We start from the raw sequence: 17,552 nt of genomic DNA on the forward strand, positions 1-17,552 counted from the left end.
TCAATGGAATAAAATGTTATCAATATCATGTAATTATAGTAAATGAAAAGGCAAGGCCAAATATGTGTTATCATTCTGCTGTAACAACACCTATCCTTTTTCAGGTTACTGCACTGTAACTTATTTTCTGATACCAATATAATTCAACAAGTCAGTGTTGGCAATGAAGCATCCCAGTTGTTGATATCACACAGTCCAATATATACATCCGCCAATCAGAACACTTAATTCCTCCTTTAGTGTCACTCACCCATATTTGGGATGCAGCACAATGGCTCTTGGGTTTTCAAAGCAGTAGGTGTTATTCGCATCAATGCAGTGTTCAGCCAGTTTCTTCACAAATCGACCATCCAGTTCAGACACTTTGATGCAGTCCAAAAAGCTATCGACCCAGTAAAGTTTTCTGGCTACCCAGTCAACTGCAAGGCCCTCCCCATGGAGAACTCCATTGACCACAACCTCTCTGTTACTGCCATTGAATGACATTCTCTCGATCACTCTGCGGCTCACATCAATCCAGTACAGGTGCTTGTTGATGCGATCGAAGTCCAAGGCCACCACACTGGTCAGACCCTGTAGGATCAGAGAGTAGGCCTGCCCGTCTGTTGACAGGTTCCTCAGGTAATAACGGTTGCTGAAGATGAGATAGGGTGAGATGTTGCTGTTCTGACGACAGCTACGGCCGTCCGGCTCTCTGAGGAATCCTGGGGTGCACTTACACACATATGAGCCGACTGTGTTTTCACACACTTGGCTGCACACGCTCGGTGTCACTGCACATTCATTGACATCATCGCAGGTTTTGTTGTCAGACATGAGGCGGTATCCGGGATGACAGGTGCAGATGAAACTAGTGGGTGTGTCAGTACAATTGTGATCACAGTGATGGACGGTTGGGTCGGTGCATTCATTGATACCTACAGACAAAGAAGTACAAGTATCTGGTTATTAAAACCAGTCAGAACTGGTACCCAGTATGAACAGTATGTCAGTTCTGTGTGAAATACAACAGTATGTGCTGTATGTGAAGAGACATCACCCTTAGGTCAAATGTTATATGTTATGGAACAGCAGCATTTATACTTGACAGTTAATATTAAATAATACAAACACATGTTAACTAATATACAAAATCATGAACTAATATTGCAGAATCACCAGCTTAGATCTTCCAACCATTGTGACAATCCCTGGTTGTCTTTTCAATCAATCAATCAATCAATCAATCAATCAATCAATCAATCAATCAATCAATCAATCAATCAATCAATCAATCAAGTTATATTTATAAAGCACTTAATAATAGCAACAGACATTTCAAAGCGCTTTAACAAACAGAAAAACCCAACAGAACCCTCCAGAGCAAGCATAAGCAACATAATGCCTCCAGTTGTTTTTTGACATCTCCTCTAGGGGGAGCAGGCACCACTTGGAGAACCTCAACAGTAAACGTTGTGGACACTCAAATGTTAAAAAGACATCATTATTCACTGTTCAGTTTCTCAGTCTATTTGGAAGATCTGACACTCACCACATCCCTTCTCATCACTGTTGTCAGAGCAGTCATCGTTCCTGTTGCACACCTGGCTCAGAGGAATGCAGTGTCCATTGTCACATCTAAACTCTGAGGGGGGGCAGGTGGATGCCGGCACGTGGCACAGGTGGTCCAGTTCATCAGACTCATCCCCACAGTCGTTGTCACCATCACAAACAAAGTCATGGGACATGCAGCGGCCATTCTGGCAGGTAAACTGGTGTTGCTGGCAGGGCTGGTAGGTGCAGCCCTGCTCATCACTGCTGTCCCCACAGTCATTTCGGCGATCACACCTGAATATAGATGAAAAACCACAAAACATTACATAACATTTTCTGTAAGACGTAATTTATAATGTAAAAAAGATGTCTCACCTGTAGGAACTGCGTATGCAGAGGCCGTTGCTACAGGTGAACTCATTGATGCCACAGGATCTGCGTGTGCAATTCTGATGTTCATCTAAAGCATCTGCACAGTCCGCATCTCCGTCACATAACCAGTCATGTGGGATACATTTCCGCTGAGGTGGCTTGTTGTTCACACAGGTGAACTCTGCACTTGAACATGTACGGTTGGCTGTAAAAAATTTAATCAGCAAGGATTTACTACAAAGGAAATAAAAGTGGTGTTGATTCAGTCTCAGCTTCATTTTTGGCAAAGTAAATATTCTAGATTAACAAAAAAATGCATCCCTGACTTCAAAGTCTTAATCCTTCCGATCAACATTGTTTGAAGTGGCTTTCCCACAGAGGTTCAACCAATGCTTAAGTTTTCAGCATCAAGTATTTTACTGATGGAGCACACACTGAGATATACAGGTCTTGATCCACCCTGAGCCAGGAGTGGATGATACACACACAAAGTAACAAGTGAGGGAGAGGAAATCAGGAATGGAGACTTTATACTGGAGGTTATGATGCCAGGAACTGACTTTCTTCCATGCAACACTCCCTCAGCAGTTTGTATCCATGAGTGTCATAAAGAGCAGGAGGATGAGGGAGGCTTGCAGAGCAAGTAGAGAACTCATGGGGGGCAAGAGGATGGGGCACAAATGTCGGAGATGAAGAAATGAGTGGATAAACAAAAGGATGAAGAAGGCAACAAAGAGTCAGAAGAAGTGGAAGAGAGTTAGTACAAAAGGTTGCAGAGGTTGCATACCACAATTATGCCTCTGGTCTTCATCACTCATGTCGCCACAGTCATTGTCCCCATCACAGATCCAAGATGAGGCAATGCACCTGCCATCATCACAGCGAAACTGATCTGTGTTGCAGGTTCTGACCAGTGTGGCTGCAGAGACAAACCATTTATCATTAAGGTTACATTTAAATCCAAACCAAATTTCAACATCTAAACTATCAGCAGTTAATTTTCCGTTATCTTAGGACTCCTCTTGCTGCTTTTCATCTCATAAGTGAGGCACAATATAACACTGGCAAAGCTTCAAAATAGTCATGGCAACTCCACATTCCCATGCATGGTGAGCTGACTATACAAAAGCCAAAGTGAGGCTCTGTAACCCCTGGTGGACAAAGAGAGGGGGAGGTGCTGTTTGTCAGACGACACTGAGGGGGCGTCAGCACAGAGGAATGCAGCACACAATAGGAGGCCTGACTGACCACATCGTCAACAAAGAAATACACCGCTGACTCCCACTCACACACTGCCAAAACACTCTCACACCAGCATCTAGATGCATTTTGGCGCATGGATACAAACACACAATAACCAAGCAGGTGATGATGGAGAGAGGACAGACACAAAGCCAACAGACCCATTACAGAGGTGAGAGAGTTGTGAAACACTCACTGCATGACAGGGGTTCGTCAGAGCTGTCGGCACAGTCGGCCCCTCCATCACAGAACCAGTGGGCTGGGATGCAGCGGCCGCTGGAGCAGCGGAACTCAGTTTGGGAGCACGTTGATGCAGCTGCATAAGATAAGAATAAAGGCATGAAATTACTTGGAGGACATGTCAGTGTGGGGCTCTGATGTTTCTATCCTCTTTTCAAAATTTGAATCATTTTACCCAGCATACATTTTCATTTTATAATTATTTATAAATTACAGCGTTCAATATACTGTAGGTTCATTTTAATATTGTTGAAAAGTTCATTTTGTCCTTTAGACATGAACTCAAATATTCAAGCATTTTTTAAAGTTATATAAAGATGGATTACGCCTCATGAAAATCTAAAAAAATTATAGTTATCCAGCATAAAACAGTGGGCCTGTGGCCTCTCATTTTGTGAATGTTTAATACTCATGATGAGCAGTTGACACTTCGCATGGTGGCAATTGCCACTACTGTGTGAATGCTTGTGTGAATGAGTGAATGCTTGCTTGTGTTGAAAACTACTTTGAGTGGCCAGTTGGATTAGACATATATAAGGACAGTCACTTTTCTGTAAGTATTCGGAATATACCAAGTCACTACAAACTATATACGAGTCCTTCTAGGCTCATAAATGAAGCTACCAAGAAACATTCAAGAGCTGGACGCCCTTGAGCGGAGACTTGAAACTGAACTCAAAAGCAAAGCAGTTCACACAGAATTATGCATTGGTTTTATTTTTTGACTCGATTAAACGATATTAAGGTTGAGAGTTATATGTAAACACAACTATGACCAATGTGAGTGACACCTCTTAGGTACACCTGTTAGGGATTGGAGTAATGAATTTAATCATTTATATTCTATACTTTTTCTCTGATAGGTACTACAAATCAGAGAACTATTTTTTTTTTTTTTTTTTTTTAAATATGGGTATGGGCTGTAAATATACTGATTTTGGAAACAAACATTGTGCAATTTTTGTGTAGGACCTACACGGATGTGTGTATGTGCAGTGTACAAACCCTATGGGTGATGTCATGGAGTTCACACTTTATACAGCCGAAGGTGAAAACAAAAAAAAGCAAAATGTACTGCACATCAAATTAGCAAGACAACATAACATTGCTTTAATCCTGAAACTGCTGCTTAACTGACCGCAGTGTGTAGGGCTCTCATCACTCATATCCCCACAGTCGTTGTCTCCATCACACAGGTATGAACGTGGGATGCAGATGTTGGTAGACTGACATTTGGTTTGCTCTGGCTGGCAGGTTCTCTCCGCTGGGATAATCGTGGTTATTATGAGAAACAACTACTTTCACGTTCATATTTACCTTTTTTTGAATGCTGCGGGTACTCACGGCAGTTTTCTTCATCAGAAGTCCCGTTGTCATAGCAGTTATTGATACCGTTGCAAACATAGTCTTTTGAAATGCAGCGCCCATTGTTACAGTTGAACTCAGTGTTGAGGTCACATGGTCTGAACAGACAACCTGCCTCATCACTATTGTCTCCGCAGTCGTCGTAGTAGTCACATCGGTAGACGTAGGGCACACAGCGCCCGCTGCCACAAGTAAACAATGTAGGCTCACAGGTGTGGAAGGCTGCCAATCAGAATGCAGAACAGAAAAATGAACAAAACAAACCTCTGGCCATCAGAGATTAAGGTCTGGGGAAAGAGGACTGATTTTCTGTACATGCAGTCTGAGTTAATTTTACCTGACAAGTCAATGAAAGATGACAGTAGCTGTGGGACTGCATGCAAAAATAATACATTAATTCATTTGTTAGTGTTGATTTGTTTTCATACTGTTAATTGGAAATGTTGTTAATAGAAATTAAATCAAGATGTAAAAAGCTTACACACCAAAGTAGTTTAAGTCAGGTTTAGTTCCTAAGAAAGAAGCTTGTTCAAGTAAAGACACAAAATTTGTTAGTATCAGTGTAGTTAAAGACAGCAGAGGAGAGTTCAATGAATCATTCTTAAAGCAAGGACAAAAAAAGAAAACTGTTTTTTTTACTATAAACCTTACCACAGACTCTCTCAAACTCATCACTGCCATCTCCACAGTCATTGTCATTGTCACATTTCCACTGGGCACGGATACAGCGGCCATTCATACAAGTAAACTGGCCTGGCTGGCATCGGGTCCCATTGTCAGGGATACAGTACTTGTTGTCAGCCAGATACCAGCGTCCCTCTGAAGGACACTGACACTCAGCCCCATTGGGTCCTGAAAAGACAAATGTCCAAAACAACTTAACTGAGGTTTCAGTCAAAAACCAAAATGATAACATGTAACCTACTTATACCTGGTGTACAGATGTGGCTGCAGCCTCCATTGAACTGCTGGCAGGGACTATCACAATGTTGCTGCTTCCTGCTGGTCAGAACATGGATGTCCATTGGCCGGGATGGAAGATTCTGAATCATGACCCTCTGGTCAGAACCGTCATGTTTGTTGGCCCGATAAATGCTGCGAGTGTTCCAATCAGTCCAATAGATAAACTGACCAAATATGGTCAACGCAAAGGGGTAAATGGCTGTGCTGATAATCACCTCCCGATTGGCCCCTGTGAGAGAGGATCGCTCAATCCTCTGTCTGATGGAAGAGAAAAATAATGATAACTATAGTAACTTGACTTTCAGACGATATTTCAACAATGGGATTATTTTCATATCTTACAATCCTGCATCTGCCCAGTAGAGTCTCGTTTCTTCATAGTCTAAGGTTAGTCCATTAGGCCACACAAGACTGTTATTCACAATCTCTGTCCTGAAGTTTCCTCCTAATGTAGCACGTTCAATCTTTGCATGGGTTCCCCAGTCTGTCCAGTACATGTATCTGCAGGACAAAGAGAATGGATTCATCTGTAAAACACTATTCAATCTAACAAACAAAGACAGGATGTATTGTATTAGACTTACCCCCTGCATGGATCCAACATGATGGCTCTAGGCCTGGACACATGGGCAATAGTAGTTATTTGAGAGTTGTCCACAGACATAGAGCTAATGCTCTGGTTGATGTAGTCACTGTAGTAGATTCTCCTGTTTACCCAATCATAAGCAATACCATCAGGTGCCCCTAGATCTGTCAGAAAGATAACAGCAACGTCCAAAATATCAGTCATTGAAAAATTCTAAGAGAAATGGAAGTACGTAAAACAGGTAACAAACCTACCTGAAGCGACTTCCACAGGAGGCAGTGTAGGAAAGGAGAGATTAATGTAGCTGATCTTACTTGCTCCTGCACCTGAGCTCTGTGTGAAGAAAATCCTATTGTCTGTGAGGTCAAAATCCAGTGCTACTGAGGTACGTGGTACATTCACCACAGGGAAGGGCAATGTATGGTCCTCGGGGTTGAGGTGAAGGCTGCGCACAGTGCTCTCTGTCGTGTAAATGAGATAATCATCCGTTGACACCACACAGCTCTCATTATCAGCTGCTAGATTTCCAAAAGCACAGCTGCATTTTTTATTCTGGTTACTGGTGCTAGACCCTGGGAAGGCAAAGCAGAAGTGGGCACAGCCTCCATTATCCTCTATGCAAGGGTTATAGTTAAGATCCTGGGCAGTGGTAGGCTGGGTGCGCTGATCAAAGATGGTCACGTCTCGGAGCAAGTTGATGTTATCTCTAAGGACGGAAGGCTGTTCCGGACTGCCTGGATGTTTGCTTGCTTGGAAGACCTTCTTGAGGTTCCTGTCCACCCAAATGATGCTATCTTCAAACACTGTGATTCCATAAGGAGTTGGGTAGCGACTGCCATACCTGACTATCTCAGTCTCTCCTCCTTGAGCGTTGACCCGAGCAATCATATCCAGGGAGTCGTCTACCCAGTAGATGTAGCCAGTTTGCCAGTCTAGAGCAAGACCTCGGGGAGTAATAATTCCTGACGACACTAAAACTGTGCGAATGGTTCCATCCAAGAGTGCTCGCTCAATTTTGGGATTTTGACCATAATCAGCCCAGAATAAGTATTGGTTTCTGGGATCTACAACAATGTGACGTGGCATGTCCGTTTGAGTCTTCAGGAGCACTTTGCGGAATGTAGTGTTCAGTCGAAGTACCTCCACATATGTCTCTGTTAGGAAGGCGTTGGTAAAATACAGGTTCCCTGAGGAAAGAGAGTGGTTTGTTCAGTGTTAAACCTGCACAATAAAAAGCTCATTTAATGCCTAACTCAACAAAACTACAGCTCTTCAGATTACACGACAAGCAAACAGATTTGCCTTTAAAATAATACAATTTTAAATTATAAATATACTGTATAATTTAATTAGGCAGACAGACAGACACGCATGCACGCTCGCACGCACGCACGCACGCACACACACACACACACACACACACACACACACACACACACACACACACACACACACACACACACACTTATTATGCCAGTATGTGGCAGACAACAGCACACCTGCAGCCCAGTCCACAGCAATCCCTCGTATGCCATTGCGTCCTATTCCAGATGTTACTACACTACGTAATCCTGAGCCATCTGGCTTAATTCTTCTGACCCCGTTCTGCGTCGCCACCGTGCTGCTGAAGTCACACCAGTAGATGAAACCAGAAGCCATATGTACATCAATGTGTAAAGCATTACGGCCTGCAGGGAGACAACCCGGTCATTAGATGTCATTATCAATTATCCAAACACGATAACCATGAAAATTTGATAGACAGTTACTCCTTCAGACAGGTGTGTGGTTTATGAGTACACCTAAAATCTTTTACTTTTTTATTTTTATTTAATTTAAGTAGATAATTCACTCATAATTCATAATTCATGACTGACCTCTCCCTGCCACAGGCACCATGGCCTCAGAGTGGTCTGCTCCTTCAAGACTGAAGCCTTTGATGGCAGACAGGGTGGAGATGACGACATAGGACTGGTAGGGAGCACACGTCCTGTTGTCAGCATTAAGTTTAAAACCTGTGACGCATGCACAGGAAAAAAGTGCTTGTGGCCGAGGGAGGCAGAGCTGCTCGCACACTACTGCTATGTCGTTGGTGCAGCCATTGGATGTACCTGCAGAGGCTGGGTTTGTATGGAGAACACAGTAAGACAAACAGGAAAGGAAAGAACGACAGCAGTGTCCAAGAATGACTGAATCCTCGTGTTACTCACTCTCTCTGTGGTGCACTTTCAAAACTCTGAGCCCAGAAACGTTGTCTCGCAGCACAACCCTGTTGCCACCTGTCGACTTGTCAACACGCTCAATGACCTCAAAGTTGCGGTCAGTGAAGTAAAGGTAGTCGCCATAGACAGCCACACCCCAGGGATGGGAGAGGCCATTCACTAGTGTAATGCGGTTACTCCCATCTGGATCACCACGTTCAATCTGTAGGGGTTCAAAGGTTAAATTCAAAATGAATTTACTGTGTTCATTTTGAGCAGTTACCACGATTTATATTATATCACATGTAATTATTTTGAATGAAATTGAATAAACAAATAGCAATCCTCGAAAGCTAAGAGAGTGAGCACCCACCGTTCCAGTGCTGGTAACGGCCCAGTAGAGTTTGTTCTCTCGGATGTCCACAGTGAGAAACTCAATGTGATCTAGGTTATCAGTGAATAATGTAACAGGATTCAAACCATCCATGTCTGCAGATGCCACCTTAGCAGGAATGCCACTCTCTGTTCCCTGGTCGGTCCAGTACAGTTTGCTTAGAAGATAAGAATGGAGGTCAGTGACTATCTAAGATAGTCATGGATATCTATAATAAGTACTTTTTATCAGTCTTAAATACGATTTATGATTAAACTATCACAGTACACATTGCTGTTGTTGAATTAAAAATCAATCTCTGGGTTTTCAAAGGTTTTTATTATGTTAGACAAACATGTCACCCCACAAATTACTTGATCATACCAGATGCATGAAATAGTCACACTACCCAAAGTCAGAGTTCATGTTAGAGTGAGAAGGGGTGGATTTAAAAGGTCTTTTTGTTTTCTTGTTTTTACTGAGGCTTGAGTTTGCAGGGTGGTATTTGGTTTCGCTAGTTGACTTTTCTCTAAAGGCGAGCAGATGGACATGAGGAGTCTGTTAGAGCTCACCAACTGTGGGGATGAGTACCCATGCCAGACCTCTGTTAAATGGAGCTTACCCACGTGCTGGGTCCACTGCGATGCCAACAGGACTGCCCGAGCCATTAGGAGAGCCGTCATTTGTGATTAGAGTTTTCCGGTATTGTACCTCCCCTCTTACCTTCAAGACCTGGACAGGCACAAGCACAAACCAGTTCCCTTATTGTACCTCTTAGCTGCACTGTGACATAATCAAATTTGCAATCTGTTTTCATAAGAAAAATGTAATCCCACACCATCTTTTTTATTACAAGTTAAAAGTAATAAAGAACATTTTAAAGTAATATTTGTCTCACCTCAATAGACTGTGTGGCTGGATTGGTGTAGTACAGGTTCTCTGTTATCCAGTCCAATGCCAGGCCAACGGGAGAGCCAATAATGGCTGCTGGGGCAAACTCTGTTCTGTTAGTACCGTCTGACTTCACCCTGTGGATTTCACCCTGGTGGGTTAAGAAAAATTCATATCAACCAACTCATGTTATCTGACCCCTCTGAAGTAAACTAACGCTTACAGTTGCAGTAAATATCAAGCATGTCTCTTGTAATAGCTTTGTATCTCTTCACAAGACAGCCGTCCTTTGTAAAAGTCATATGATACTGAATATATCGGTGGAGGTTCTGTCATCCAGGTTGTAGTAGATCTCTGCTGAATAAAGTCGAATGGAAATATAATCTTTGTAGAGTAACTTACTGGGTGCTCCACCCAGTAGATGGTCTGTTCTTTGTCATCAAAGTCGACATCATAGCCATTTTGAAGCCCAGTAACAGGGACCATAGCATCGTTACTCTTGTCATCTGGGTTCATGGAAATTCCATAGATGATGCTGTCTCTTACCACCACCAAGAAAGGGTCTTCAACTAAAATGCAAAAAGAATAATACAAAAGCAGTGAAAAAACTGTGAATTTCGCAAGATTGACAAACTGCTTGTACTGCAGTTAAATAATAAAATTAAAATGTTAAGTCATACACCTATTAGATATAGAAGATACTTCAGTACTGGAAAATCCATTGAAAAATAGGGGTGCTGAGTTAACAGACATTTACAGAGAGGATCGGCGGATGAAATATGTTTCTACAATCTGATTTACTTTGTCATCAGAGATTAGAATTGATGAATGGTTGTGAGGCATTTTCATTCTTGGATAATCATTGGCCTCAGGGGGAGACTGTGTTCAGCTTGGCTTGAATGGGCTGAAACCTGAGATGAGTTAAGCTGCTGGCCAAACAGGGACTCCTTGGACTTTGAATTAAAAGTCCTTTGACTCCTTCAAACCATGAAAGACATGATTACATGATTCTTAATATTTGTGAGTAGCACCGTTTGCAAGAGAATCTAAATGGGAGACTGTTGAGAAGCATCTGGGTGAATCTATACTGCTGTTTCAATATTCTGAAAGATATTTCTCCTTACCAACATTGAAATGGTTGCAAATATATATGTAAAAACAGTTTTTCAATAATAATTTTTCTAAGATGAGTGTGTTCTATAATGAAATATCTTGAGCACAGAAATATGTGAAGTTTAACTGATGATTTATTTTTTAATCAAACTGGGTGAATGGCGTTTTCCTCTATTTGGTGGGTTGCAAACCTTTGGTGCAGGTGATTTGGTCTTCTGCTAGTGTCCAGCCTGAGGGGCAGGCACACGAATAGTATCGTGGTCCCACAGCAGAAAGAAGGCAGATGTGAGTACAGGGACTCCTCAAGCAGTGATTTTCTCCTAGAAAAAACACATACAGTTTCTGTTTTTAACTGTATTTGTGTAAATGAATGACCAGCGAGACACAGCAATGGGTAGATATAGGTTTGCAGTACCTGCAGGTTGCTTGGCTGGATGTACTGCCACCAGTCCCATGGGCTGAGGGAGGCTGAAGAGCATCACTGTCTGGTTCCCCCCATGCCATTTATGGGCTCGCATCACACGATTGATGTATCTGTCGGTCCAATACACAAAATCCTCAAAAATGGTAATTGCGTGGGGATGTTGCAGTACCTTTTCATAGGGAGTAGCAAAAGAAAAAGAAGTGTGTCTTACACATGCTATTCAAAATTAAATGAATGTGCTCTACTCACTTCTATAAAAATACGTAAAGAAAATTTAAGAAATGCTTCATTATAAAAAAGACTTTCTTCTCATACACTCACCAGGTCACTGGCCAGAACTTGTTTCCTGTTGTTGCCGTTATAATCACAGTAGTCAATGAAATCCAAGTAGGCATCAGCAAAGTACAACAAATTGTTTGGATAGTCGATAGTTAAACCATTGGGCCAGTACAGTTTGTTGGTTATGATAACCGTCCTCAATTTCCCATCCATGCTGGCCCGCTCAATGCGGGGGTTCCTCCCCCAGTCAGTCCAGAACATCAGGTGAGCACTGCAAATCAAACGGCGTGTCAAGTGACTGCTTTAATAATGACAGATATATTTGTCATTGAAGACAAACTGTCTCCCCCACTGACCTGTCTCTTGGGTCCAGCACCAGGGCTCTTGGATTGGTAACATTTTCACTGACCACAACTGTGCGATGGGTACCATCCAGTTTAGACACTTCAATTGTTTCCAGGACATAGTCAGTCCAGTAGAGATTCCTGCCCACCCAGTCCACAGCTAGGCTCTCTGTTACAGTCACTCCACTGTCAAATACCTGTCCAAAAGAGTCTTTTAGTTTTGAGTTAGGGGCAATTCCAGCGTAAAACTTGGCCATTGTTTTGAAGTTTTTCATGTAAAAAATATTCTGAACTGGCCTCAACCGGCAGCATACAGTCATGGAAATATAAGGAGCAAAGGAAAAAGACGCAGCTGGGAAAAAGTGTTAATGTAGAACCAAAGCGTTTTCACATCTAATTCAGCGAATAAAGGATCAAATTTTATGAATGAACGTTATAAAAAGATGAGGTGAGAGATAAAAACAGTGCTTTTATAAACGGATTCCATTGCCTTTGATTAATGTAACATAACAGCTGAGCCACTGTGAGGGGCATCATAAAAAAGATGTGGTGGTCAATATCTCCCAAAAATTTTCTAATTTTTTTCATCTCTTGGGTGAAGTGTGCATCACTTAAGACAGAAATACACTCATCAAAGTCTCCAAAGGAAGCATGGGGATTGAATTAAGTGCATTGAACCTTGAGACAATCTCAGCCAACCGCATCTCCCAACCAGTGAGCCAAACCAACTTGATCAAAGCTCACTGAAAGTGGTGTGATTGCCTTCTGACGAGAGGGAAGAAAGCCAGGATCAGAACTAAGATAAGCGAGTTTAGCTGTACACTTATTATTCTTCCAAGCCTACTCCTGGCTTGTGTCCCATGGCAGGAAATAAAATGGCTGAATTAAGACTCCGGTTCACTCAGCAACACACAATCTGGCACTTTCATGGCTACATCGACCAAGAAATGGAACTGGAGGGGCAGAACCATGTTCAGGGTCAAGAGAACGTAAGTCTCCAAGAAGACAAAGGGGGGAGGATTATATCATTAATTAAACATACCTCAAAACTGCTCTACCTGAATACCACCAGAATGAAATACCTTAGACCATGTGTATTCTTTACAGTTACTCCATCCTTACCATTGGATGGGGGGAAAATGCTTTTATAAAAGTTACTTTTCATCCATTGTAACAATTTTATATCTGGTGACAGAGGCTATCTACTCAACTGAGTCCAAATATTTTTGTATTAAAAATTTAGATATCAAAATATGTAAAAATAATGCTGTGTAACAATAATGCAGCTGAAATTTAATAAACTTAGGAATTACTCTTTAATTATACTACTAGTGAAAATGAAATTTAATATACATGCCAATTGTTTAGTACGATGTGTCAAAAAATAACAAAAACAACAAACAAACAAAAATAACTCACCACAGTTCTGTCACTGCCATTATTGTTGGCACTCCAAATTCGGTCCTGGCTCGTGTCGGACCAGTACACCCGTCCCATGATTGAGTCAAAATCTAGAGCCACAATGTTGCGTCCATCTCGGACCAGTGAGTGGACTACATTTGGCTGAGTGGTTATCTCGTCTTGCACAATTTGATTTCGACTGGCAACAAGCAAGAATGCCTGACGGGAATCTGTAAATAGACATCATATCTCTGCTATGTATTTTCCACATCAATTCTCATATGAATAGAAACACTCCTGAAGCTTGTGCAAGTCTACCAAAACTCTATATCAGGACTGTTAAATAGACCCTACTCAGATGACAATCCTTGGGGAATGCTCTTCAGTCCAAATAAGGACCTATTACATTACAAGGCCTTTCAGTAGGTTATCTACACTGAAGAGGAGCTCATGTCAGGCACACTCCCCATAAACAGTCCTTTGTTGGTGGTTATGTCCTAATTACACCAGTGATGGCCACTGAGTGACATGTATGTTATTTGTGTTATCTAAAGAAATCAGAGCAGCAAGAACGGATGGGAGAAAAAAGAGTGTCAGTCAGGCAGCAAGGAATCTCAGCTCCCCCTAAATGAGAGCTGATTCCAGCCACCACACTGAGATGTGGGCTCACAAGCAAGTCACTCTGACAACCACAGAACTATGGAATTGATAATAAGCCCATTTCATGTGCCATTAAGTTATATATTTGCAACTATGGGGGGAGCAATATGTTTCATCCCTCCTCACCTGAAGCCTTGCAGGTTCGCTGGTCTGCTTCAAGAGTGTAACCATCATGGCAGTGACAGCGGAAAGAGCCCCTCTCATTAAAGCAGTGCTGGCTACAGAGTCCATGAGGATGACACTCATCAACATCCTCACAGGTTTTAGAGTCATTGCTCAGCTGGTAACCCACAGGACATGTGCACTGGGCCCCAAAAGGCCCTTGGATACATCCATGGGTACAGCCAGCATTGTTATCCAAACAGCTCTCCTGATCTGAGTTAAAACCAGGGAAAACACAACTTAAACTCCAAAAAGTCAAATAGAATTAAGATAAACTCATAAAGCATAAAAGCAAAATTTATTCTCTCAATGTATGAATCTAATATACATCTACATCTAATGATAATCAATGAACAGCAAAGCCCCAGCCACTGGTCTTTAGAGATAATCTAAACCAAAACTATCTTTGTCACTCTGCTAATGACAACGTTTGATTATTAATTGTGTTTTAAACAATTTTAGAATATCAAAATAGTTAATAAAGATGATGTGCATATTGAAGATTAATCAAAAATACTTGAACAGGATTTCTAACAGTGATTGAGAATTTTTTTCCTACCTGGCAAAGGCTCATCTGAAAGTAGTGAGAAAGGCAAGAAAGGGAAATCACAGATCATCTTTAGGTTAATACAGGTGAAATCACACATGCATGATTTTAACACAGGAATTTAAAGACAAACAAGTGGCATTTAACACAATGGTTTTTTTTTGGAATACGTTCACAGAATAAAAGTCAAAGAATGTCAATTACAACTTAAAGTCAGTGTTGACCCTGTCAGTAAAAATGAAGCCTGACATGTTCCAGGTTGACTAACATCAGACTTACTGCAGAGTGGAGACTCATCAGCACCGTTTGGACAGTCAGGGATGTTGTCACACACTGTGGTGACATTGATGCACAAAATGTGGCCAGGGCACTGCCATTGCCAACTCGGGCATTGAAAAGGCGGGGTGGGACAGTCTCTTTCATCACTCATGTCTCTGCAGTCATTGTCCCCATCACAAATCCAGCTGCGTAACACACAGTTTCCATTTTCACAACGGAATAGTGAGGAGGCACAGGTGCGAGGAGGGCAGGCATGGTGTTCATCACTGCCGTCCTCACAGTCTGGATGACCATCACACTCCCAGGTGGATGGGATGCAGCTACCATCTGACTGACACTGGAACTCATTCTCATGGTGGCACATCCCTGGAGGCCTGGTAGCTGGGATATGATTAAAAAAACATATCGCAGCATGTTAGGGTACCATGGGGTGCATTCCAAATTGAGAGGAAACAGGAAATACATTTGTGAACATAATTATCCTCAGTACTGTAATCGGTATTTAGGTACTTACGACAGGCTTGCTCATCTGAGCGATCATTGCAATCAAAGACTCCATCACATCGGTAGTAGAAGTTGATACACTGGTGACCATTGGAGCACTTGAACTCATTTCCAGTGCAATTATAAACTGAAAGGATCATTGGAGTATGTTAAATTTATTAATGTGTCTATAGCCCTCATTATCTTAAATAGAGAGGCTGGATTGAAGCAGGTTTATCTTTAGGTTATAGCAAAGCGTCAACAGTAAAGAAAACTGACGCAAATATATCTGATCAGTAACTGAAATAGCATAAATAAAATACAACACAACAGGGACAGAAGTACCGGTAGTTAATTCATCAGAATCACGTTAAATAAATTTTGTACACAAATAATAAAGTATAAAAATAAAATATAACAAATAAAATAAAAATATACGCTGAATATAAATATAAAATACAATATAATATAAAAAAGAAAAACATAAAATAAAGAATGTTTCATATAAAAGCATCTGATTTTGTTTTCTAAGCACTGGAGCAGCTACAAGTGAAATCCAGGGAGTAATCCTGAAATATACTCACTGCATCCTTGCTCGTCTGCCCCATTGACACAATCCCTGTCCCCATCGCACACATAGCTCGGGTCCAGGCAGCGGTGGTCTGGACACTGAAACTGTCCTGGATGACATGTGCTTCCCAAATCTGTCATAGAATTTGTCAGCGTCCATGAGCTCATCTCCTATCTTTTCTTGTCTAACACATCTAATGCTGCAGAAGTCATTTTAAAACTTAAGTTCATGCTTTTTTTATACTGGTATTTTTTTCTTGTATGACCTATTTCTGTATTGCACATTGTCTGATCCTGGATAAATGTAGGTACATGTAAACAACTGTGATCAGCCTTAAACTATATGTTTCTATAAGGCTAGAAGCATACAGTATGTTCACATATACCTTCATCAGAAAACATTAAACTTACTTTAAGGCATATTAATCTCTGATAAAAAAAAAAGTTCTGTCACTATGATAAACATGAGCTTAATCCTCTTCGGAAATGTGATTTGTTTTAGTAAAATCATCTATGTGAATACTTACGACAGTCAGCTTCATCTGAACTGTCCCCACAGTCATTGTCAGTGTCACAACGCCAGGTATATGGGATGCAGCGGTGGTTGGAACAGGTGAATTGATCAGCAGTGCAGGTTTCAGGCACACGTGTGGGGCAGTTGTCCTCATCGCTGTTATCAAAACAGTCATTGTGTCCGTCACAGCGCCATCTTGCAGGCACGCAGCGCTTATTGGTGCAAGTGAACGCAGAAGGGGAGCAAGTTGTGTCTGAAAAAAGAGATGAACTCGATTAAATATCATTAATATAATATTAAACGGATTTTAAGATTCTATTTAAAATATTATGGATATTAAGAAAGCAGACAGACTACAGACCATAAAACCAACAGTGACAGTAAATTATACTTTGTTCTAGTTGTTAAGTGTGAACGAAGTGCTTTTAAAGATGCTCTGTGAAGCAAAACAACTCTGCAATTATTTAAACAAAGCTATATGTAGCCGTGCCCAGTTACAGGGGGAAACAAGTTTGTTGTGTTGAGATACTGGTACTCAAGTGCAACATCTAGTGGCAGTTAATGTTGTATTTGGATCCTTAAAAAACAAAAGAGCATGAAAAAGTTAATCAGTCCGCTCAAGTCAGACCAGCATAATACACTTAATATACAAGAAATCATTACTGTTAATTCCACAGTTGATTTCGTCACTATTATCATGGCAGTCGTCAACACCATCACATTTGTAGCTGTTTGGGACACATTTTCCGTTGCTACAGGAGAAGGAGTTGGCTCCACACTGCAGGGTGGGGGGTTCATTAGAAGGGTCTTCCACACACGTGTGATGATTGGGCAGCAGCTTCATGCCGTATGGACAACCACACACTCTTTGTAAGTCTGGGGCTGGGAAGCAGAAGTGGCTGCAGTCCCCGTTAGGATTGGTCTGCTGGCTGCAGAGGTTGGAACCTGAGATGGAGAGCGGAGTGCAATTACCAATATGACTGGCAGGTGCATGCTTCTGCTATGCCTGA

The 17,552-nt window shown here is 41.6% G+C and overlaps 1 protein-coding gene across 1 annotated transcript in view; it reads right to left on the reverse strand.

The window, feature by feature from the left end:
• lrp2a (low density lipoprotein receptor-related protein 2a) overlaps positions 1-17,552 on the reverse strand; it is a 44,487-nt gene that overhangs the window by 12,707 nt on the left and 14,228 nt on the right. The window contains exons 21-53 of the mRNA XM_068328534.1: positions 17,206-17,487; positions 16,556-16,795; positions 16,043-16,162; positions 15,490-15,606; positions 14,976-15,356; positions 14,709-14,723; positions 14,114-14,362; positions 13,346-13,557; positions 11,939-12,123; positions 11,625-11,853; positions 11,295-11,472; positions 11,071-11,199; positions 10,169-10,335; positions 9,774-9,917; positions 9,498-9,607; positions 8,876-9,053; positions 8,512-8,725; positions 8,179-8,421; positions 7,801-7,989; positions 6,556-7,488; positions 6,300-6,465; positions 6,058-6,216; positions 5,684-5,973; positions 5,404-5,604; positions 5,238-5,276; positions 5,090-5,125; positions 4,732-4,974; positions 4,526-4,651; positions 3,344-3,463; positions 2,693-2,824; positions 1,909-2,110; positions 1,532-1,827; positions 251-917 (exon numbers count right to left, since the gene is read on the reverse strand). Of these exons, the coding sequence (XP_068184635.1) occupies positions 251-917; positions 1,532-1,827; positions 1,909-2,110; positions 2,693-2,824; positions 3,344-3,463; positions 4,526-4,651; positions 4,732-4,974; positions 5,090-5,125; positions 5,238-5,276; positions 5,404-5,604; positions 5,684-5,973; positions 6,058-6,216; positions 6,300-6,465; positions 6,556-7,488; positions 7,801-7,989; positions 8,179-8,421; positions 8,512-8,725; positions 8,876-9,053; positions 9,498-9,607; positions 9,774-9,917; positions 10,169-10,335; positions 11,071-11,199; positions 11,295-11,472; positions 11,625-11,853; positions 11,939-12,123; positions 13,346-13,557; positions 14,114-14,362; positions 14,709-14,723; positions 14,976-15,356; positions 15,490-15,606; positions 16,043-16,162; positions 16,556-16,795; positions 17,206-17,487 (7,192 nt within the window). The remainder of the gene's footprint in view (positions 1-250; positions 918-1,531; positions 1,828-1,908; positions 2,111-2,692; positions 2,825-3,343; positions 3,464-4,525; positions 4,652-4,731; positions 4,975-5,089; positions 5,126-5,237; positions 5,277-5,403; positions 5,605-5,683; positions 5,974-6,057; positions 6,217-6,299; positions 6,466-6,555; positions 7,489-7,800; positions 7,990-8,178; positions 8,422-8,511; positions 8,726-8,875; positions 9,054-9,497; positions 9,608-9,773; positions 9,918-10,168; positions 10,336-11,070; positions 11,200-11,294; positions 11,473-11,624; positions 11,854-11,938; positions 12,124-13,345; positions 13,558-14,113; positions 14,363-14,708; positions 14,724-14,975; positions 15,357-15,489; positions 15,607-16,042; positions 16,163-16,555; positions 16,796-17,205; positions 17,488-17,552) is intronic.

This window comes from Antennarius striatus, chromosome 12 (assembly GCF_040054535.1).
Source record: "Antennarius striatus isolate MH-2024 chromosome 12, ASM4005453v1, whole genome shotgun sequence".
Lineage (NCBI taxonomy): Eukaryota > Metazoa > Chordata > Actinopteri > Lophiiformes > Antennariidae > Antennarius > Antennarius striatus.